Genomic DNA, 24,709 nt, shown 5'->3' on the forward strand with positions numbered 1-24,709 from the left:
GCAGGTAACATTTCAGTGTAGATACTCACTATAGCGACATGAGGGGTTCTCCCATCACTGTAGTTAGTCCACTTTCCTGAGAGGTAGTAGCAAGGTTGACAGAACATTTCTTCCATCAGCCTAGCATTGTCTAAACTGGGGGTTAGGTCAGTTTAACTGTAGCGCTCAGAGGGTGTAGATTTTTCACACTCTTGAGTTACGTAGCTGGTGTAGAACTGGCCTAGAACTGTTGTCACATCTTTAGTGTAGGGTGGAAATCACAATCTACTTACTATGGTAGTATAGGAAAATAGAAAGTTATCTATGTAATGAGAGTTTACGGTTTTAAGCTCCTGATAGTTACTATCTGTACACTTTTGAATATTTGAACTAATGACCTTTAGAACACAGTAAATAATACAGAAAAGTTGTTAATTTGGGTGACTTCTGAGCGAGATGAAAATGTTTTTAGGGGGTGAAGCCAAAAAAAAAGTAACCTCACACTTCAAGAGAGCAGTAAGGAAACCATAAAATGACGGATAAGGGATGGCCTCCAGGAAACTTGCAGTTTTCAGCACTTTGCCCCCAGTTCAGGAAAGCACTTAAGTATATATGCAAGTGTTTTCCTGAGCTGGGACCTTTACCAGTATGTTCCCAGGACTGTGAACAGGCACAGTGGAAGTGTTTCAGTTGTGTTCAGGAGGGAATGGCTTGTTAGACATGGAAATGTCCATGTACTTCTGAACACAAGAATGAAGGGAAGACTGACTTTTCCCCTAGTTTTCTTTGGAAGAGTTGTTAGATGCCAACTGTTTGGGCATAAACAGGATTTAAATGTGAGGGCGAGACCTGAGTAGTATAAGCACTTTTTAAAAGATATCGTGAAGGTGAGTCTTCTAAATAGTACAAAAGTATACACTTTAAGTGGCATTTCCTAATTCCGCTCTAAGTACTCTCCATCAAAAAAGTGCCATTTATATGAATAATGTAGTATATCAACATTTTATTTTACAAAAGAAAATGGTGCTCCTACACATCTATGGCTAAGGGGTTTGGAACCCTAGCACCAACTGCAGCATCAGGATGGGAGCAAAACCTCAGCGTGGAGCTTGATTCTGCAAAGTGCTAAGCACTCTTGCTTGGAACCGGTGAAGCACTTAACGATGTGTTTCACTATAAACAGATCATATGCTTAAAATGAAGCATGTGCTTAAATGCTTTTCCGGATCAGAGAGACAAGGTGGATGATGTAATATCTTTTTATTGGACTGACTTCTGTTGGTTAACAAAACTAGCTTGCGAGCAACACGGAACTCTTCTTCAGGTCTGGATGGAAACAAAGAAGCTAGAAGTATCGTTTCCCTTGAGGAAGGGTGTGATCACGGTACTCTTGAAGCCATACACTAAGTTGGAGTCGCACAATGTCCACTTCAGAGAGATGTCAACATTTCCCCCAGAGAAAGAAAGACGTATACAAAAGCTGGAGCTAATTATAAAACAGCAATAGCAACTCAGCCAACTTTAATGATCTAACCACAGAATCCTGAGTAATTGGTGCACAAATCAACGATAATTATTTAACAGGGAGTAGGGGGCCAGGTATAGCTAATTCTCAGGGTTCATGTGCTTTCAAAGGCTTCAGGCTCCCATAAGAACATTATTTAAAAGAAAAAAAAAATCTTGTGCTAGGAAGTCCCCCCCAATCTGGCAGCAATGTAGGGTGCGATCTTCATGTTATTCTGTGCAACCGTGCCTCAGCTCTGGAGGCACTCTTTATAGTGAAGCTTGACTTACACCTTACAAAAAGATCTTGACATTTGGGGGTATTTCTACACTGCAGCTCGGAGGTGTAATTTCCAGTCTGGGTAGACATACTCATGCTAGCTTTGCTCTAGTTAGCATGCTCAAAAGAGCAGTGTGGTCTTGCAGCATGAGCATGGGCAATGGCTCAGGCTGCCCACCTGAGTCCAATCCCATCCAACCCCATGGGTCTGAGGTTGAGTGGCTAGCCTGAACTGCTGCCCGTATCACAATGTCCACACTCCTATTTTTAGTGTACTAGCTCCAGCAGAGCTAATGCCAGTCTTTCTACCTGTGCTGGGAATCACACCTCCCAGCTGCAATGTAGACACCCAATGCTGTGTTCTTCCAGTGCAGCACAGTGGTGACTCTGCAGCAGTTTCAGATCAATTTTAAAAAGGGAGGCTTATACTGAATAAAATATGCTAATGAATAGTACAATCAGTACTACATCTCTAGTGTTATTTAATTTTATGTTAAATTCAAATTATTTTACACTACCCCTAAACTTGCAATTGTGAGACAGAAAAATGAAGTGAATAACTATTAGAGAAGTTGCCCAAGGAAGATGCAGGTTTTTGCACTTGAGCATTGGGACAGTTGAGGTTTTTGACATCCGAGGAGGTTGGGGAGGAAGTTTGAGTTTGTGGAAGAAGCATATTAGTTGGGTGTTAAAGTAATCAGCAGTGAAATAGTTTACAATGTGTAAGCAGGGTCTGAATGAGCTCTCCCCTGACATCTAGTGATGAGCTGGGGGAGAAGACGTCAGGAACTGCCCCCTTGATTTGCATAGATCCCCCAGTATGCCTAGGTGTGCAGCATGTTGGAGCTGCTTTGCCCAAATGATCACTTTTGGGTGGTGTTGGATTGCAAGTCACTTTGTTATTGGGGGGCAGCAGTAATAAAGTATTGTTACACTTGCTGTGTGAATAAAGGGCAACAGAACTGTGCTTGGTATACCCTGATTGAGGGATTCATCCTCAACTGAACTGCACTCACTAGGCAGGGGTGCCAAAGCCCAGTGGAAAGGAAAGAGGGTGGGGACAGGTGTTTGTACCTGCTAGTGTGAGCTCTGCCTAAGGGTCCTAGACACCATTTGACCCTTCTCCTCCTCTCCACTATGTAATGACAGAGCTGATTAAGACCCAGATGAGAGTCTTTTGTTGCAGATCAATACAGCTAATATCATCAATGTCTCTGGTGAAAGAGACTGTCCATCCTGCACTAGCAGTGGGGCTTTCCCACTAGCAGCTGAAATCACTGAAACCTGTATTAAGTGCTGGGACCTCAAGACATACCAGAGGTTGCAGTAGAGCGAGTGGCCGACCAGTGGGACGAGCGTCTGACTGCAGAGTGGCCAACTGGTGTGGCAAGTTGCAGATGACAGAGTTAGTGGCCAATAGAACAGCTGGTGAAGCGAGCAGGCAATGGTGAGGATGAAAGAGGAGTGAGCAGGTGGTCGAGCAGCCAACAGTGGAGCGAGTGGCTGATAGGCCGAGTGGCAGACCGGTTGGGTGAGCAGCCAACCAGTGGAGCAAGCAAGGTGCCTTCCGCTCTCAGGGTGGGAGGTGAACTCACATGAATGCAACTCTGAACTCTGAGTCTTCACTGACCAAGGACCACAATTGTGAGTGGCGTGTGGGAGAGGGCGAGGGGAGGGGTATGTTATAGGAACTTTTGGTTGTTGGACTTTCTCATCAGAAGGTGAGAATCTGAGGCAGAGGACACTGCCCAAAGTACTCTGGGATGGGTCTTTTGCTCGTGGTCTTACGATTATGAATTGTGCTTGAGTCATTTGCCCAAGTTACTGCCAGGTTACTTTCCCCTTTTTATTAAAAGTTTATTTTCTACACCCAGACTTAGGGCTTGTGAGAGGGGAAGTATTGCCTCTTAGATGCGCCCAGCGGTGTAATTTTCCAAGGTTACTGAGTGGGGGCTTAAGCCGGTTTTGTGTTGTATTGTCAAAAAGGAACCCCTAGATGTTGAATCTGGCCCTTGTTGCCAACTCCACCTGGCAGAAGGGTTACAATGTTGACAATAAAGTTTACAGTATTACATTTTGAAGTTAGAATCATAGAACTGGAAGGGAGCGTGAGAGGTCATCTAGTCCAGTCCCCTGCACTCAAGACAGGACTAACTATTATCTAGATCATCCTGGCAGGTGTTTGTCCAACCTGCTCTTAAGAATCCCCAATGATGGAAATTCCACAACCTCCCTAGGCAATTTATTCTAGTGCTTAACCCCCTGACAGTGAGGACGTTTTTCCTAATGTCCAACCTAAACCGCCCTTGCTGCAATTTAAGCCCATTGCTTCTTGTCCTATCCTCAGAAGTTAAGAAGAACAATTTTTCTCCCTCCTCCTTGTAACAACCTTTTATGTACTTGAAAACTGTTATCATGTCCCCTCTGTCTTCTCTTCTCCAGACTAAACAAATCCAATGTTTTCAATCTTCCCTCATAGGTCATGTTTTCTAGACCTTTAATCATTTTTGTTGCTCTTCTCTGGACTTTCTCCAATTTATCCACATCTTTCCTGAAATGTGGCGCCCACAACTAGACAAAATACTGCAGTTGAGACCTAATCAGCGCAGAGTAGAGCAGAAGAATTACTTCTTATGTCTTGCTTACAATACTCCTGCTAATACATCCCAGAATGATGATAGCTTTTTTTGCAACAGCGTTACACTGTTGACTCATATTTAGCTTGTGATCCACTGTGACCCCCAGATCCCTTTCCACAGTACTTCTTCCTAGGTAGTCATTTCCCATTTTGTACATGTGCAACTGGTTGTTCCTTCCTAAGTAGAATACTTTGCATTTGTCCTTACTGAATTTCATCCTATTTACTTCAGACCATTTCTCCAGTTTGTCCAGATCATTTTGAATTTTAATCCTATCCTCCAAAGCACTTGCAACCCTTCCCATCTTGGTATCGTCCGCAAACTTTATAAGTGTACTCTCTATGCCATTATCTAAATCATTGATGAAGATATTGAACAGAACCAGACCCAGAACCGATCACTGCAGGACCCCACTCATTATGCCCTTCCTGCATGACTGTGACATGATAAACAAACAACAAAGATGAATAGGACAGTTTGCAATTCTCTGAGCTATTGCTTCATCTTTGGACATTCATCTTCCCCAGGCCCACCCCTGTTCCACCCAGGGTCCTCCCCATTCTGTGGCCCCCACTGCAGGCCTGCAACTCCTTTTGCTCCTTTCTGCCCTTGCCACTGTGGCCCCAAGATCAGAGAAGCTCTGTCTGCACCACAGCCCCGGGCTACAACAGAGTGGTTGAGGTCCTCCAGTCCCAGGGCTGCAGCCAGAGCCTGGGCACTGGGGCTTCCCCCGCCAACCCCCGCGCTTCTGCTGTGGACCAGGGTCAGGGTGCTGGAGCGTCTCCTGTTCACCCGGTGCTTCTGCTGGAGAGCAGGGTCGGGCATGGGGACTTCCCTTGCTGCCTCATGGCTTTTTCTGGGGATGGGGCGTGTGTGTGCTGGGGCTTAACCGGCATGGCAGCTTCTGCCAGGGATGGGGTCCGTTGGAGAGCTGCTGGGGGCGGGTACCCCATCCAGCAGCTGCTACCATGGAGTGGCGTTGGGGCACGGGGGCTCTGGGCTTCTGCCCCAGCTGTGGATTTTTTCCAGAGCCCCTCCAGTTGGCCTTGGCCCCTGGGCGCAGGCCCTGTCAGCCCAGTGGCTATTCCGCCACTGGCAATCACCTAGCTATTTAAAAAACAGGAATTAAATCCTCAACTGACTCCAGTGATATTTTTGATTTTGTAATGAGTTTGGTACTTTGTCCTCTGTTTATCCACAGAACACATACATGAACAGTGGCAGTGTAAACTTCTCCATGCTGACTGCCAATATGCCTTGGTCTTTTTGTAGATGCACCAACTATAGGAAAGGAGGAACAGTTCAGTATCCATACCCACTCAAATCTCAGACGTTTCTACTTACCCCACTGACAATGGTGCCAGATGTACCCATGGTTTTTGTGATGTCGATACTTATCTATTAAGGCCCCAGTCCAGCAAAGCAGCTAAGCACATGCTTAACTTTAAGCACATGAAGTCAATGGGACTAGCATAAGTGATTTCCTGGATCAGGTGTTAAAACATCAGATTGGGACCTTCAACACATTTCATTATATACTACCAAATAGCCATTAGTTAATAACAAACTTTAGTTCTAGTGACCTGAGGTGGATTCAGACTACTGACTGAGAAGTGAAAAGCTCTCTACCCCTTTTACAAATACCATACCCTGCTGGTCTCTTGACTCATATAAGAAATCAGTGAAGAAACTGCTCCCTTCAACATTTAGGTCATGGCTGAGGGAGCTCTGGAAAATTCTGACCACTTCTTGGGAAGCAGCTTCCCAAAATTTTCTCTCAGAGTCCTAGTGCCAATTTGCCATCATATAGCCTTCAATTTGGGACTACATTTCCACAGAAGTATTACACTTGATCTTCCCTCAACCATGTGGGCTTCTCTTTTGAATGAAGGAAATTGCTAAAAAAGAAATATCTGCATACTAACTTTGTGTATTAGTGAATTTATATTCAAACAAATTAACAAAACTAAATCCCATAAACAGTCAAATAGAATACAAATCATACCCAGAGGCCTTGAAAACATAAGGGAGAGAAGTTTTAACACTGGAAGCTTTCCCAGTCCCTCCCAAATTAGTTTCCCCCTGGTGAAAGTCCCAACTGTTAACTGAAAAGTGGCTGGCCAGCCTTCAAAGAAAAGAGACAAAATAGGAGAGGAAAAAATTGTTTATTTCATACACATTAAAGTGGAGAAAAGAACGAGTTCGATTGCATCATCCCTGTCAAGCCCAGGAATTAGTTGGGAGAAAAGATTTCTCCTAGTAAATATCGACACTGGCATATATTCAGTTCCATTAGGGGCTGATCCAGCTCTCATTAATGTCAAAAGAGAGGCAGTGGAGTACAGCCAGTTGAGTTCCATAGTAGAATCCATCTTCTCATAGTAGCAATCTTATGAAGGAAATAACCAGATGCTGGTTCAGTCTTTTTACAGGATTTATGTCATTTCTTAATTAATCTTTTCCTCTTTCAGACATTCACATACAATGAACAAACTCACACATTTTGGTATGACCCCATCCTTATTCATTTTGACTCACACTTTATAACTGATGGGATGCCACCCTGTTTTGGCAAATTTGTGAAATGAAGGATGCTAAAATATAGGAGGAGACATTGTAACTACTTTTAATTACAGCAACATTCCCTGCAGCAATAATCTCAAAATCTAAGCATATACTCTAAGCATCATGTTTTATTCTATTTGAAATACCCTCAATCTTATTGATTGCTGTAAGGGAATCTTGAGCTGTATTGAGACCTGGACAGAGAAGACTCAACCTCTTTGGCAAAAAAATCCATACAAGCAACATAGGACTGCCTTTGTACTATCCAACTTAAAAACCTTTAGAAGGATTATACATGCCTACTTCTGTACATGATAAAAACATACTCAATGCTGTATCACTTACAGATTTAAAAGGGAACTGGAAAGAAAGATCTAGCTATTCCATTCTAGAATTTGAATTGTTAGCCCCTTCAACCGATCAACTTTTAAAGTGAAGATTCCGTTGTTTGATATGCCTGTGAAGATAGTTATCTAACAAAACAGGAAGCACACACAACAAGTTTATGTAGGAGTTTTTAAGAACAGTAACACATTTCTAGGGTATTTTCATGAAAAGATGTCATTAGAGCACTAAATTAGGCATGAGCTTAAAAAGATAGCATTTAAAAGACTTGTTCTATGTAACAACAACAACAGATAATGCTGTACCCTAGATAACACTGCAATTATAGCCCTGCACTTATAAAAATTACATAAATGAGCTACCCAGCACATAATCTGTGAGTGCCACATAACACTCCTCTTTTCAAACATTTCAAAGAAATAGATCCAAACGCCTGTTGCCGATTCATTTCTGAAGCAGTGTGGGTTATAGGGGAGCTTGAACAGTTGCTGCCCTTTTGTACCTGTGATGTGGAAACATAGCAAGCTGCAGCACTATTTTAATTTTGTTTAAACAAAATACACACAGTGCTAACTTTTTTATCCTAGAAGAAGGCCTGGCAAGTTTCCTAAAATGATGGGTAAGAGAGCTAGTTTTTACCACAAAGATGATTAAGATAATGTCCCTCCGATCACTGTGAGAAAGCTCTTTAAATATATCACATACAGAAATATCTGTGGTGCAACCATTTTTGAAAAATCATGTCCATATTTTTAACAGAAAAAAAATGTGAAACCAAAGCACACCATAGCCACACTAGTTTGTGCCTACTTTGTAGAGATACTTGTGCAGGAATAATTACTTGTTCACTGTTTTTCCCCACCAAATAGGTGCCTTCTTTCAGAAAGCGATTTATGATTAATGGCTTCATTCAGCTGTGCCTCCTGGGTTGGGGGTGGGGCCTGGCCCCCAGGATCAACTTCCCTATATCTAACTGAAAATGGTCCCACACTGAGTATGCTCGCCAGTCTAGCCAGCCAAAAACATGATGGAAAAATGAATCTGTGGAAGTGCTGGGAAGGGCCACTTCTAGGGACAAGAAGGTTCTTCCATTTTCATACTTATTCACTTTTTGGCTTCTTTGCTGCCAAGTATTGTTCTTTCACTGTTCTTTGGAATGCAGAAAACTATCCACTACGACAGCAGTTCTCAAACTTGTGTACTGATGACCCCTTTCACACAGCAGGCCTCTGAGTGTGACCCCCTTTATAAATTAAAAACCCTTTTAAAATATTTAACATTATTATAAATGCTGCAGGCAAAACGTGGTTTGGGGGTTGAGGCTGACAGCTCAGGATCCCCCACATAATAACCTTGTGACCCTATGAGGGGTCACAATCCCCAGTTTGAGAACTCCTACACTAAGAAGTGGACTGAGATCACCAACTAATTTCACACAGGTTACTGAATAGACATCAGGACTAGAAAGACTTTTGGTCAACACAGATGTTGCTCAAGCAAATTGGGCAGGTGAAAGTCTCTTCATCCTATCCAATAAAAAAATCAGTCCTCCTGTAGGTAGCATGTCTAAGAAACAATTGATAAAACTCTTTATCTCTGAAATTTCACAAAATGCATAAGATACAACTATTCTGAATAATTTGCCGTACCAGAATCCTTGGTTTTATATGCTTACTTGGAATTAGGAGCATGGGTTTCAATATTTTTCATAAAAAAGGCCACTTTATTTGAAATGTCTATTGCTTAAGTAGCTTTTGTATAATTTCTATTGACAAGTAGCATAATGATGGAAACTATTGATTAACTTATAATATGTGCACAATTTTCAAAACTAAGAATGATCATAATTCATATCTGACTTTCTTTAGCACTAAACAAAATATTTCAGATACCACCCAGTTTTAAATCAAGCAGACTAGAAAAAAATAACAACATATAGACTATATGATTCTGTTAGCAATCTAAATAACTGAGTTGTTATTCTAATTCTATAATTGAAGCATTCAGTATATTTTCAGGATATAAATTAAAAGAATATAAATATATTACTTTCAGGAAGATTTAAGTTGTTTTTTATTCTGATCCTATTAATTATTTCATGGGATAAAAAAGGACATACTATCTATTACAGCTGATCAGAAAACAAATTTTCTGTCCCACAAAAAAATTCAAGATTCATACAAACAAACAAATCCCAAATCAGGATGAAAAGCCAAAAGTTTACAATATTTCACAAAACAAAATTCTGAAACAAATTTTGTTTTGGGTCAATTGAAATATTTTATTTTGATGTTGACCCTTTTTTAACGCACACACGCATGCACACACACAAAGTAAATTTTTAAATAAAAAGTTGTTATGGATAGAAAAATCAAAATGTATTGTTCCAAAAATGTTAAATGGGATGATTGGACATTTTCCAAACATTTTTTTCCAAAACAAAATTTCATCAACATTGATGTAATTTTGTGAAAATTTTTGATTTTGTCAAAATAGCACTTTCCAACGAAATACTGTTTTGACAATTTTCTGACCAGCTCTACTATCTACATAGTTTCAGTCTGATGACTGAAAAATCTAACCTTCACAGATGGTCTAAATTAGCATTATGTTGATAAGCAAGAATTAGTTTACTTCAGACAAACATCTTTCAGTTTTTTTGTAATTACTTCTGCATATCTGTTATAAATATTTCCTCTACTATAAGCAAATCAGAATATTGTTTGAACTCTTTTAAAGTGCTCTGGAAAGGACAACAAAAATCTTGGATGTACAGTAAGTTACTGAAATGAATGTTGTGTAGGGTTTTATTTTGAGAGAGAGAAAAAGAAGAATGTAACTCTATAATTTTAAGCATAAATGTCATTCCATCTTAGATTGACTTAAGTCACCAATGACCTAGGAAAAGAGATGCTGAATCAATTCCCAGACAAGTGGATAGACAACCTTTTTTCCAACTAATCTGCTCTCCAGTTGTATTAATTTACACATCACACTTTTAAGTGTCCTATTAGTCACACTAGATATGGGAAACTATATAGTTAATTGTATTTACTCTTTTTTCAGGAATTCAAACAGCATTACAAAGTAATACAAAAAAAAGGAGTACTTGTGGCACCTTAGAGACTAACCAATAAATTTGAGCATAAGCTTTCGTGAGCTACAGCTCACTTCATCGGATGCATACTGTGGAAAATACAGAAGATGTTCTTAAACATACAAACCATGAAAAAATGGGTGTTTACCACCACAAAAGGTTTTCTCTCTCCCCACCCCACTCTCCTGCTGGTAATAGCTTATCTAAAGTGATCACTCTCCTTACAATGTGTATGATAATCAAGGTGGGCCATTTCCAGCACAAATCCAGGTCCCCCCCCCCCTTTTTTCCACACACACAAACCCACTCTCCTGTTGGTAATAGCTTATCTAAAGTGAAAAGGAGTACTTGTGGCACCTTAGAGACTAACCAATTTATTTGAGCATGAGCTTTCGTGAGCTACAGCTCACTTCATCGGATGCATACCGTGGAAACTGCAGCAGACTTTATATACACACAGAGAATATGAAACAATACCTCCTCCCACCCCACTGTCCTGCTGGTAATAGCTTATCTAAAGTGATCATCAAGTTGGGCCATTTCCAGCACAAATCCAGGTTTTCTCACCCTCCACCCCCCCCCCCCCCCCACAAATTCACTCTCCTGCTGGTGATAGCCCATCCAAAGTGACAACTCTCTACACAATGTGCATGGTAATCAAGGTGGGCCATTTCCAGCACAAATCCAGGTTTTCTCACCCCCCACCCCCATACACACACAAACTCACTCTCCTGCTGGTAATAGCTCATCCAAACTGACCACTCTCCAAGTTTAAATCCAAGTTAAACCAGAACATCGGGGGGGGGGGTAGGAAAAAACAAGGGGAAATAGGCTACCTTGCATAATGACTTAGCCACTCCCAGTCTGTATTCAAGCCTAAATTAATAGTATCCAATTTGCAAATGAATTCCAATTCAGCAGTTTCTCGCTGGAGTCTGGATTTGAAGTTTTTTTGTTTTAAGATAGCGACCTTCATGTCTGTGATTGCGTGACCAGAGAGATTGAAGTGTTCTCCGACTGGTTTATGAATGTTATAATTCTTGACATCTGGTTTGTGTCCATTTATTCTTTTACGTAGAGACTGTCCAGTTTGACCAATGTAAATGGCAGAGGGGCATTGCTGGCACATGATGGCATATATCACATTGGTGGATGTGCAGGTGAACGAGCCTCTGATAGTGTGGCTGATGTTATTAGGCCCTGTGATGGTGTCCCCTGAATAGATATGTGGGCACAGTTGGCAACGGGCTTTGTTGCAAGGATAGTGATCACTCTCCTTACAATGTGTATGATAATCAAGGTGGGCCATTCTCCCCCCTGCCCCTTTTCCACACACACAAACCCACTCTCCTGTTGGTAATAGCTTATCTAGATAAGCTATTACCAACAGGAGAGTGGGTTTGTGTGTGTGGAAAAAAGGGGGGGGAGAAAACCTGGATTTGTGCTGGAAATGGCCCACCTTGATTATCATACACATTGTAAGGAGAGTGATCACTTTAGGTAAGCTATTACCAGCAGGAGAGTGGGGTGGGGTGAGAGAAAACCTTTTGTAGTGGTAAACACCGATTTTTTCATGGTTTGTATGAATAAGAACATGTTCTGTATTTTCCACAGTATGTATCCGATGAAGTGAGCTGTAGCTCACGAAAGCTTATGCTCAAATAAATTGGTTAGTCTCTAAGATGCCACAAGTACTCCTTTTCTTTTTGTGAATACAGACTAACATGGCTGTTACTCTGAAAGTAATACAAAGTACTTTTCTGCCCTTTTATAACAAATTACGGAAAAAAGTATATTGTAGAAATATATCCTTAATTTGGGATATTGAAACTAAAGTATTGACAATCCATTACTATAATATACCAGGTATAGTCATGAACTCTATTGGGTTATTATTTCAAACTTCTGGGTGTCCACTGTTTTGAGGCTGGGGAAAAGAAAAATATTCTTTATCAGGTCTATTAGAAAAAAGAATGTGCAGAAATGTGGCATATGATTGGATGAGACAAGTAAAAGTCAAACTCACAATAACATCATCAGCATTTTCTAATGTCCACCCCCCACCCCCAGCTTTCTAGGCATGTAGACTGCTGAAGCGTGTACATACAGGAACATAAGAAGTTAAGTGTTAGCCCAATATTTGTAAAAGATCACAGAGTTTGCACCCAGTTCGGCATTTAGCTGATGACCACATATTTTAAATCAAGCTGACAATTGTGTCTTTTCACTATTTTCAGAAATCAAGATTATGGTAATCCAAACAAACAGTATGATTTTAAAAAACAGACTAACTAAAGAAAAGACTCCTCTTTCCTCCATTAGAATCCTTGTCCACATTTCTGGAGAAATTTTCCCATGAAACACTTGCCAAAAAATACTTAGAGTTAAATTTTGCCTTGAGCTTTGCAAGGCATGAACTGGCATCTTCTGTTTCCTCACTGAGGGAACTAGCTTTATCTTTACCTCCACAGCAGGTCTCAAGTTGACAGAGTCCAATTTTTGCTCTTTTAGTTGTGTCTTTTTTTGCCTTGCTATTGTCAAGATCTGTTCCTCATTACACAAATCCAACATTTTAAAGATAACCATAGTTCAGTTATCTTGTTGTCCCACATTTTTCCTTGGGAACTACAAAACGCATTTTACCCTGATACAGCTATCCTTTGTCAAGTCCCAACATATCTGGGGTCCAATTTTCTAGACCGCAGATCCACTTTTCTCCAGGTGCCTGATTATCGTCTGTCAAAATATAAAGGGAAGGGTAAACACCTTTAAAATTCCTCCTGGCCAGAGGAAAAACACTTTCACCTGTAAAGGGTTAAGAAGCTAGGATAACCTCGCTGGCACCTGACCAAAATGACCAATGAGGAGACAAGATACTTTCAAAGCTGGTGGAGGGGGAGAAACAAAGGGGTCTCTGTCTGTGTGTTGTTTTGTCAGGAACAGAACAGGAATGGAGTCTTAGAACTTAGTAAGCAATCTAGTTAGATATGCGTTACATTCTGTTTTGTTTAAATGGCTGAGAAAATAAGATGTGCTGAATGGAATGTAGATTCCTGTTTTTGTGTCTTTTTGTAACTTAAGGTTTTGCCTAGAGGGACTCTCTAGGTTTTGCATCTGATTATCCTGTCAGGTATTTACCATCCTGATTTTACAGAGGTGATTCTTTTACTTTTTCTTCTATTAAAATTCTTCTTTTAAGAACCTGATTGCTTTTTCATTGTTCTTAAGATCCAAGGGTTTGGGTCTGTGTTCACCTATGCAAATTGGTGAGGATTTTTATCAAGCCTTCCCCAGGAAAGGTGGTGTAGGGTTTGGGGAGGATTTTGGGGGGAAAGACGTTTTCAGGCGGGCTCTTTCCCTGTTATATATTTGTTAGACGCTTGGTGGTGGCAGCAATAAAGTCCAAGGGCAAAAGGTAAAATAGTTTGTACCTTGGGAAGTTTTAACCTAAGCTGGTAAAAATAAGCTTAGGGGGGTTTTCATGCAGGTCCCCACATCTGTATCCTAGAGTTCAGAGTGGGGAAGGAACCTTGACATCATCTCACTCCAGTGTAAAAAAAAAAAAGTGATTTCACTGAAGTCAGTGGAGTTACATCAATATAAAACTAGTATGAGAAGAGAATCAGTCTCTGCAAGATTCTAAGAACTTGCTTTTGCAGCTGTTATTCACATGAATAGTTCTACTGACTAGTGAAACTACTCACATAGAAAGAGGTCATAAGACTAGGCCTCATATTTGTGCTCATTTTTGGTGTTTCAACTTAACAACTGTAATAGCCTGTACTATGAAAGTGTGCATATGGTCAGAAAAGTGACTATGTAAAAATGGCACCTTCTTACTCAACAGATCTGCGCTCTTTGGCCCCAATTCAGCTAAACACTTAAGAACATGCTTAACCTTAAGCACATGTCCTTTAATTGACTTCAGTGGGACTACTAATGTGCTAAAGGTTAAGCATGTGCTTAAATGCTTTGCTGAATTCGGGCCATGGAGAACAGAAGTACTTTGCTGAATCAGGGCTTAAATGTTCCAGGTAACATTTGCTTTCTCTACTGACAAATTTAATTTTACTACTTTTTACTCCACTTAGTACTGCAGAATCAGTATGATTATGGAAGAGTGAGTTGTATTCTATTCTCTCATGCATCAACAACAGAATTTTTTACTATGCTCTGATGGCAGAATTTCCATTATGGTGTTGAGGTACGAGCTAAAAAAGTACTGTACAGTTTGACTTTCAGATCTCAAGGTGTTTGCAGAGCAGTTAGTAAAAAAAACATTTTAAACAGAGTAAATTTAGGTCTACGCCATTTAAGAGACAAAACCCCCCCAAAACATAACCCCCCATGATGCCACTTTTACAGAGTCCCCTTTCAGAGTATACCTGCACTTTAAAATGAGGACTCCAGCTGGGTGTTCTTTCTTTTCTGTATTTTTAGCCACATAGTTTCAGCCATGTTAGTTATGTCCATACATCCTTCCAGATTATTCACATGCAAGGTACATTGGTCAAAATATATATATTTGATGCTGCTGCTGAAGTCTCTAACTTCTTGATTTCTTGGCGGAATAATGGCAAGGGATCCAGGGATTCATCCAGGTTAGCAGAAGGTACTGGAATTCAAGGGTAAAATCCTGGTCCCACTGAAGTCAATGACAAAACTCCTATTGATTTCAGTAAGGTCAGGATTTCACTGTAAGTTGCTTCAGTATTAGATTGCAAAGATGATACACTCAACTTTTATTACCAAACTCTCACGCTAAATAAAACTAGTAGATCTGGTTTTTGATGCTTAATTCACCATTGATCTAGGTGATGTAAGTAGTCTGCTCTTCCAGTTAAAAGAGATGGGCCCAAACCCAAATGTTGAACAACTTTGAACTGTGGGAAAGTTTTAATCTAGATCTACACTTTGCAGCTTGTGCCAACCTCTGTTAGCTAATACTTGTATTGTGCTGCTTAAAGCTATTTAGATAGTTTTTATTAAAAAGATTTTCAGGGATGACATGTGATTCCAAATGGGAGGAAAGACTGGTCTGAGTGTGAAGAGAGGTGTCCATGAGATCATCTTTGTATTAAGTTGTGGTCCACACTATGAAAAGTTTGAGAATCACTTAAGAGAAACAACAACAATTTTTCAAATATTGCATCACAGAACTTATCTGAGGTGAAGTATCCTTATTACATAAGGTTCCTTATTAACGTGCTAGTTATTACTCTGTCTTATTTTTGGCAGTGTGGTCTAGTGGTTTAAGCATTGGGTTATATTTTATTTGATACACATAGAAAGTAGACTTTTGAACAAATCTCAAGTTTCTGAAATCATGGCTACCTTTCACGAATGGGCCTAACACATCCAATGATCTTGCACTCCTTTAAATTGATGGGAGTTTCGTTATTGACTTCCATGGGTGTGATAGCAGGCTCTAAGTTTGAGTCTAATTGTTTCCATTCAAATACTCATTTAAAATAACATATATATTAAGCCATTTGACGGTAAAGGTGGAAGAAGAAAATGAGCCCCCAAAGATCTTACTTGTAAAGTTAGAGGCTAAATTTAAGTCACAACAATAAAAATCTTGGTTCCCCCCCCCTAATTTCGTTAAGTACACTTTTTCATAGTCAGATGCTACAACAGAAATCCATTTCCTCCAGGTGACAGGTTGATGTGTTTATCTGGTGGAAAGGATCTTAGGTCATGTAATTTTCCAAGAGAGAAGATGAAACAGTCTGAAAATAGAGAAAGTAGTATGTAAAATAATTATATTGTAATATAAATCTGTTACAAAATTTGAGATTTTGCTCTAACTTTTGAAAGTAAATTAGCAGTGACCTAAAGATTTGGGGAACAGAGATTAGGGGACATTTTTATATGGGTAAACAACAACTGTGCCTGCAAAAATACATACGCACCTGTTACAAACTGCATTCCCTGGTAATAATATGCATGATACAAAGGAGTATCTTGGGGGAGACAACTGATGGAAGAGTGTGTGTTGGAGAATTGATGGAGAAGAGAGGGATTATATGCAAATTTGTATCTGAATGTAAATATACTTTCTTTTTTCCTCTGGTGTTTGGGGGGCTTCTGTAGGCAGGTCTACTCAGAGCTGGGTGGTGAGGGAAGCACAGAGATAGGATTTGAGCTGGGTCAGTAGAGCATATGGACACTGGGTTCAGGCTGTCACTTTGTTCTTCAGGATCTCAGCTTTTATTAAAAAAAAAAAAAGTGTTAGCCCTTATATTTGCAATGAAAATCTTCAGAATGTGAACAGATTCCATGTTAACCACAGAAAACTTGAAAGTATATCTCTGGGATTTATGAACGACTCCTGTCATTCCCGTGAGGAGTTAATGAGATGCTAAACGATACTTTAAATGTCAACATTAATTATTTCACTGATGATGAAAGCATGAAAGAAAAGGAGGATAACATTATGGAGATCTGCTAAATCTACTACATTTTGACATTTGATTTTGCCATCCAGCTGTTGAAAGTAGTTGTGCGAATACCACTTTTTTTTTTTTTAAACTAGCAAATAAGGAGCAAAGTCAAAGGAGGCTAGCAGAGCCCAGCAGGGCACCAGAACCTCACTGAGAAGCCAAGGAGAGCATGCATTATTATAGTTTGAACATTTGTGTAATCTACAGTGAGTACGGTGAGGTTAAGGCAATTGAGTGTCCTAAATATACCATGACATAGGATTCCCTGAATCTCTGCCCCTGCACTATGACCAGCACAGGCCCCGCTTGGAGTGGCAGGGAATTTTCCTACCCTGCCAGATTCTTAGAGGTAGGGGAGTGGCATAGGGCCCTCTTCTCTTCCTCAGGAAAGTAGGGGTGGGAATGGGTTTAGGCCCTATCTCCCAGGAGACAACTAGGCTAGGATGCATCTGCTTGGGAGGTATGGGGAAGCCTGGTACACTCTTTTTCCAGAGTCCTCTGTTGGGGTAACGTCCTGTCAGAGCAATTGTTTCAGACTGTTTGCAGACTCAGGCAGACACTGCTGCTTGGTAACACTCACTTCACATTGTCAAGCTTTTCTTCACAATCATGTGGGCTAGAAATGAAAGATAAGATTCTGATATAATCATATGACTCCAGGAGCAGGGGCTCTAAGCACAGGCCTCTCTAGTTCCTATGCCTTAAAACCTAAAAGCGAGGGATTGCAACTGGAGCAATGCTTATGCCATGCATAGAGCTTGGAAGAATTTCTCTTTTTTCCTCAGTTTGACCCCCTAAGTCAGGGGTTCTCAAACTGGTGGTTGGGAGCCCTCAGGGGGTCGCGAGGTTATTACATGGGAGGTCACGAGCTGTCAGCCTCCACCCCAAGCCCTGCTTTGCCTCCAGCATTTATAGTGGTGTTAAATATAGAAACAAGTGTTTTTAATTTATAAGGGGGGTCACACTCAGAGGCTTGCTATGTGAAAGGCGTTACCAGTACAATAGTTTGAGAATCACTGCCCTAAGTGAAGATGGAAGGTGAGGGTTGAGTGAAGTAGGAGGAAGGGGAGCATAGTTGCATGAAGTGGTTGATGGAGAGACAACTGGAAAGCTGGATGAGATGGCATGTCAGCCTGGATGTAGGGGAGGGAATGAGTTTTAAGCAGAAGATTGCCTAGAACAGTAAGAGGTGGCCTGAAAAGGGTGGATTGATAACTGGTGAACAAAGGTATTAAGCTGGAAGCCCCAGGTGCTAATGGAGATACTGAAACATCCAGTGAAGTGGGTTTTAGCCCACAGAAGCTTATGCTCAAATAAATTTGTTTAGTCTCTAAGGTGCCACAAGTACTCCTCATTCTTTTTGCTGAAACAAGAGAGGTCTTTCCTCTCCTGAATATCTCTGCTGATGATATGCTTTCTGCCATCCTTATTCACACTGAGCAGTACTTTACCCCACAAGTACCCCCACTGACATCAGTGAGAAGATTTGCAGACTAAGTAACTACCCACTGTATGGGCAGAATGAGACTCTCTCAGTGACTGAACGCCAGTCTGAGATAGAACATCTCCAGCACGTCCCTTTAAAAACCCTTGTATAGAAGAGGTTGGAGATTAAAAGGGAGCTGTAGGGCTCTGCCAAAACATCCTTGCCTCCCCCTGCTGGTCCAAGGCAGGGGTTGGCCTTTGATCCTGTCACCATCCCGACTGCCACTTCTGAATATGCAAAAAAAGGAGTACTTGTGGCACCTTAGAGACTAACAAATTTATTTGAACATAAGCTTTCGTGAGCTACAGGTCACTTCATCGGATGCATGCATCACGAAAGCTTATACTCAAATAAATTTGTTGGTCTCTAAGGTGCCACAAGTCCTCCTTTTCTTTTTGCGGATACAGACTAACACGGCTACTACTCTGAAACTTCACAATAGGTGTCTGAAGTCATGCTCCCTCAGAGCAGAGGAAATCTGACCGCCAGAGAGAGAAGACAGGCAGCCTTTCCAGACACTCAAATCTCTAGTGGGGTTGGGAGGGCGGAAAGAAGAGTGGTGTGGTATGACAGGAGTTTGAGAATATTGTCCTTCGCCCCTTTTAGAGGGAGGGTGCAAGCAGTGAGCTATGCAAAGGTACAACAGCTGAGGGTCCACTCCCTAATAAATTTAACAGGCTAGCATGATTTAATCACATGGAAAACCTTCAAATTTCCTGGCTCTCCCAATCAGTTTAAATATGTGTAAATTAACTGAATTATAAAATAGATGTGTTTGAATTTCTGGGTAACTTGGGGAGGAGGCAGGAACTAAATAATCCCCAACGCAAATACTCAAGTGCAAAAACTGTGTACAGGCCAGGCCTTCTTCAAGAGCAAATAAACAACACAAGTAGTTATCCATTTTATATTTTAAATCATGTAGTGTCTTTCCAAAAAATTCTGTCACAGGTAATCCAGTTGCACAGGTTCCAGGAAGCTCAATGCTGAGGTGAAACATTAATAGGCTGCTCCACACTTCTTCAAAAAAAGTAAATTTCCCTATTCCTTATCTCCACCGCACAGATTAAAGAAAAAATAAACGTGTGAGGTCGATGGGGGTGACTCCCGCCGCCCGGGGATTTTCTCTCTCTCATCTTTTGCGCTTTCTCTGTACCCCCACGGGCTGGGCTCATTCCCATCGCTCAGCAAGGTGGGCTGGAGACTGCTCGCTCCTGCCGGGACACCCGCGGGCTAGGAGCTTTCTAGAGGGGAGTTGTGCGGCCTGCCCCACCCGGTGTGTGCGCAGAGCCACGTGGCTACACCCGGGAGCCCCAGCGCCTCCATGAGGCGCCGGCAAGCCCGCCTGGCAGGGGCGGCCGGGAGCGGGGGTCCCGGGTCACTCATCGCAACCCAGCGCCGGGGCCGCGCGGCCCGACTCCGGCCCCCGCTTGCCGTGACGCGGGAGGCGCCCGGGCACAGCCCCGCGGCTTTCACCGCCCATGGCCCGGCGGGGAGGGGGGTGGGGGCAATAGCGAGTCTCCCTCGGGCAGCCCAGCTGCTGCTCCCGCGGCTGAGAGCGGGCCGGGCGGAGGTTGCTGCCGGGGAGAACTTCTCGCCTCGCAAGCGCCGGCCAGCGCGCGGGGCCGGGGGGGGGGGGGGGGGGACGCACCGCTGCCGCGGAGGGAGCCATGATTATCCGGCGGTGCCAGGGGGGCAGCCACGCCCTGCGCCCAGCCCCGGAGGGGGGGGGGCGGCTCTTCGCCAACCGCTGCCCTCCGCCCCCGCATCGCTGCCGGAAGGAGGCGGAGAGTCGCCGGAGCGGGGCCCAGGCACCTTAGCGGGAGGTAGAGGGGGACTGATCCCGCCCCCCGCCAGGGGGCCCCGTGGCCGCTCTACCCCGCGAGCTAGAAACGGTCCCAGCTCCAAAGGAACCCCCCCCCCCCAACCTGCCGCTCCCCGCAGGCCCCCTCCGTTATTATTTAATGAGTACATACAAACGTGCTGTGCCTGAGTAACTGACAAAGCGCTCCGACTGACGAGACATTGTACCAATAGCGAGCAGAGTCCCCACCAAGTCCCGCCCCCTGAACATTCCCTTGACCAATGACGTGATGGAAGCTATGGGGCGGGCACAGAGAGCGCCAACCAAGCTGGAGCGCAGCGGTGGAAGAGCGCTATGACTGACGTAAGTCAACAAAGGTCACGTGTAGCGCTGGGGCGGCGGTGATTGGCTGGGCGGGCCCGGGCGGGCGGGGGGGCAAGGGGGGTCACGGTGGCGGCGTGGGGTTCGCTGTGTGACACAATTACAACAACTTTGTGCAGCTGCTGGGGAAGTTTGTACAGGCAACAAATACACCCTGCGCGGGCAGGCGGGGGGACCCTGTCACCCCGACTCCACTCACCCCGCGCGGCCGGGGCCAGCAGCGCAGCAGCGATGTAAACACGGCTCCGCCGCCATCGCCGCCTGCAGCCGCCGCCGCCTCCTCCTCTTCCTCCTCCCCCCGAGCCTCCAGCGCTGGGGCGCTCTTCCCCCTCCCTCCTCCTCCTCCTCCTCCTCCTCCTCCTCCGAGCCGCGGGGCTTCCCCCCGCCTCCCTCCCCCTCCCTCCCTGCCGGCTGTTGTTGTTGTAATAAAAGTTGTGGTGTGTGCGTAGGGCGCCCCGCCCCGCCCGGCACTGGGGGGCGTTGGGGGCGCGCCGGGGGGGCGGTTGTGATTGTGAGTTAATTACGCTGCGTTTCCATGAAATCGTGCGGAGTGTCGCTCGCCGCCGCTGCCGCCGCCTCTGCTGCTCCTTTCGGTGATGAGGAAAAGAAAATGGCGGCGGGGAAAGCGAACGGCCAGAGCGAGGAGGACTTCGCCAGCCTGACAGCCGAGGAGAGAGCAGCCCTCTCCGGCCTCGACAGGTACCCGCGGCCCCCCCCCCGCGCCCGCCCGCCTCCCCGTCCCGCCACTCTCCCCTCCCCGTCGCGGCGCCCCGCTCGGGCTGGGCCAGGGCGCCCGTCTCCGTGCGGGGCTTGTGCGGGCTCCCGGCTGGCCCCGCTCTGTCAGCGAGCCCGAGCGGGGGCTTCTCCCTGACTAACGCTGCGCCTTGTGCTTCTCTCCCCCTCCCCAGCCGAGTCTTCGGGTTTCTGAGGCTTCATGAAGATGGCGCCAGAACGAAGGCCTTGCTGTTAAAGGTAAGAGGATGGGGGGAGGAGGGAGCCAGCCCAGCCCCGCCACCTTTCCCCCCTCCCCCCCCCCCGAGCCTGCACGCCGGTTGTGTGTGTGTGTGTGTGTGTGTGCGCGCGCGCGCGCGTGGGGTGGCACCGCCACGGCCCAGGGGGAGAGACGCGCCGGGGCACTGGGTCCCCCCCACCCCCCAGGCGTACGGGCTCGCCCCTCGCCTCTCTGCTGGGGCTCCGTGTGTGTTAGGAGCCTTCCCCCGCCCCAGCGGGCACATACAGCCCGCAGCTGCCCCCCGAGCGCACGTACAGCTCGGGGAGCGGGCACGGAGCGCGGCCTGCGGCTTCTCTCAGGCACTTTCTGGGGTTTGTTCAGAACTGGGACGGAAAGTGTCTGCGCGTCAGGCCGGAGTCTCCGGCTCTGGAGCAAGCGGCGAGGAGCGCGGGGTGGCCCAACGGGGTGGGTGTGAAGCGCTAATGACGCTGGTTCCCTCGGACCCTCCCTAGTGATTTTAACCCCGTTTGTATTGGGCTCAGGCTGCGCGCTCCCTGCCAAATCCCAGCCCCCCCTCCTTCCCCCCGGCCTGCGCCCCTCACCCCGCTGCTGGCTGGAGCGGCGGAAACGCGGCCTCTTGGGTTGGGATCGCTCTAGTGTGGGAGTTGTGTGTCGCTTCGGAGTCAGTCGTTAAGTGACTTGTTTGTTCGCTGGGTCCAGCTGCCTCAAATGTGTAACTTCTAGCGGAGTGACTCCCCTTCTGCCCCGGCCGCCCCGCTCCTGCGCTGCTCCCAGGGAATGGCACAGTCTGAAACCTGCCTGGGCTTTATACGCACACGTTTGTTTCTGTGAAAAGTTGTTGGCCCTGTCATTTAGTTAAGTAATGGCTGCTCCTGTCGGCCCAAGATGGCCGGACAGGGAGGAGAAAGAGAAAGGGGAGGGGGAGGTAAACAGGGAAATAAATAGTAGGAATGAATATACACATCGGCTTAAATGTGTAGACCCCCACTGTGGTTCAGGCAAACTCTCTTGCGCATTGCAAGATTTTTCTCGTTGCTTTCCTAACGTAGAATACAGCGTTTGCCGAGCTAGCATATCCTTATCAACCTGTAGCACATTTAGCTTCCCATTCACAAGCTAGTGACAAAGGCTGTGCAGCTGGAGTATCTGTCAGTTTGTATCTTAAGACTGAAAACAGGAGGAAAACATTTGTGTACAAAATAATTCGAACCCATTAATAGCTCAATATCTATTGCTGCAACTGGGCTATTTGATATTCCTCTGGTTTCTACTTTGGATTTAGTAGCTTTACATTTGACACTTCTCTCATGCTATTGTGTCCATGCTGGATGTGAATGTTTTTACATGAATGTGTCCTTTCCATTACTCTTGTCTGATTTTGAAACCATACCTCCACATGTGTTGAATTCAGTATTTTTAGGCCTGAATATGGGATTAATTTCTTTCTGGCATAACGGCAAAGCTTAATATTAGAATTTTTTCAAAAACAGTTTTCTTTGGGCTTATGTTTTACAAAATAAGATTTTGCTTGTTGCTTATGAGTTTTAAAGTTATTTACAAACTTTTCAATATATCTATAAGATGGGAGCATGACATCAAATCACTTATATTTTTATTATTTTTAATTGACATCTAATATGTAGATGTTATAATAGGCACATTTAAATAGTACTGAGAATCACTAGAAACTGACTTTGAGGTGGAGTTTGTGAGAACACTTAAACATCCTACTTTTTTTTTTTATGCTATTCCTTGCAGGTCTCTTGCCACTTCAGTACGTTACCTTGTCTGTGTTTTGTGAAATCAAGTAGTAAAGCAAATTCGGTTCTAAATGCTAAGCTTTGATTCTTGCCATCCTATGTACTTGTATTTTAATTTAAATAGATTAATTTAATGTTTAGTGTTTATTGTATCAGACATATTGCTATATAATGTGGTATATTTTGTGACTTTTGAAGCAGACTTCTACAGATGCATTAATGTTACCTTTTTATTATGTGAACACACACAGTCTGTAAAATTATTATAAATAGGCAAATATCCTAACCTTCTAACTGAATTTTCCTTGTAACATTTTCTGGCTCTGCATATTGGAAATACGTAAGATGCGGGTTACCTTGTGAAATGATTTCTGACTAAAATATGTCATTTCTAAATGACAAATCAAGAGAATTATTTGGAGAGTAAAATAATGAGAATGTTACTATTTGATACAAAGTATTTGGCAAGAAATCCATGCAAAAAACAATTTCATTCTATGTACAAATTTAGCTTGGTGTTACTTCAAGATTGTTTTTGTTTAAGTTGCTGTCCTAGCATGATTCAAAGTTAATATAATTTAAAATGCACCTCTTATGCTTTGGTCACTTCTCGCGCCTACGTATATACTGTTAGATCTAGTCCTGCACTGGGAGGGATTTAGGCTGGATGATGGAACAGGTCATCAGCATTTGATACGTCACTTCTAGCAATAAAAAATTGCCCAACAGCCATATATCATTTTGTTGTAACCTCGAATTCTGCTGTACTGTTCTTGGAGTTAGAATAATTTTAATTAAGTCTGTGCATGAAAGAACAACAGCAAACAAAACTCCTGGACTCTCTAGTTATGAAATCCTATCTTCATAATTCGGAATTCACTAGTAAAACATTAAGGACTCTGTTGTGCTGTTTACTCACAGTTGCACATTGGGAGAAGCGTGGAGTCATGCTGTTGCAGGAGGAATTGTCTTAGAGTATGTCTACATTGCATTTAAAAACCCACAGCTGGCCTCTGCCAGCTAACGCGAGCTTGGGCTAAGGGGCTGTTTAATTGTGGTGTAGACGTTCGGGCTTGCCCTGGAGTCCGGGTTCTAGGACCCCTGTGAGGTAGGAGGTTCCCAGAGCACAGGCTGCTGAGCCTGAACTTTACACTGCAATTAAACAGCCCCTTAGCCCGAGTCACCTGGCACAGTCTGGCTGCGGGTGTCGAATTGCAGTGTAGACATACCCTTAGAGGCAGAATTCTTACTGATGTTCCCATTCATAGATGGTGGTTGCAATGTGATTACCCCTTCTATGTCTGGCAAGCTCTACTCGCTAGATTGCGAAGAAGGTAGGGTCATGGTCCTGCTTATTTCTGATAGCCTCCCTGAGATTAAAAAATTCTCAAAGGGGAGGGAGAAGACAGTCCTGTGCTCCACCTAGGAGGGAGTTTATTCCTTTCTCCTTC

At 43.9% G+C, this 24,709-nt stretch overlaps 1 protein-coding gene and 1 long non-coding RNA gene across 10 annotated transcripts in view; one reads left to right on the forward strand and one right to left on the reverse strand.

The window, feature by feature from the left end:
- Positions 1–12,109: 12,109 nt before the first annotated feature.
- Positions 12,110–22,534, reverse strand: LOC140917047 (uncharacterized). The gene is made up of 3 exons (XR_012160701.1): positions 22,080–22,534; positions 16,324–16,618; positions 12,110–16,140 (listed from the first exon to the last, which is right to left on the reverse strand). It is a non-coding gene; the product is annotated as an uncharacterized lncRNA (long non-coding RNA).
- KDM6A (lysine demethylase 6A) overlaps positions 20,599–24,709 on the forward strand; it is a 280,386-nt gene continuing 276,275 nt past the window's right edge. For 4 of the 9 annotated variants that reach the window (XM_073358944.1, XM_073358964.1, XM_073359031.1 and 1 more), the window contains exons 1-2: positions 20,905–21,224; positions 21,434–21,497. In XM_073358944.1, the coding sequence (XP_073215045.1) occupies positions 21,061–21,224; positions 21,434–21,497 (228 nt within the window). In that variant the 5' untranslated portion in view covers positions 20,905–21,060. Of the gene's footprint in view, positions 21,225–21,433; positions 21,498–24,709 lie in introns of those variants that run through there. The other 5 variants (XM_073358982.1, XM_073358975.1, XM_073358991.1 and 2 more) reach the window with 3 other exon arrangements.

Source organism: Lepidochelys kempii, chromosome 1 (assembly GCF_965140265.1).
Source record: "Lepidochelys kempii isolate rLepKem1 chromosome 1, rLepKem1.hap2, whole genome shotgun sequence".
Lineage (NCBI taxonomy): Eukaryota > Metazoa > Chordata > Testudines > Cheloniidae > Lepidochelys > Lepidochelys kempii.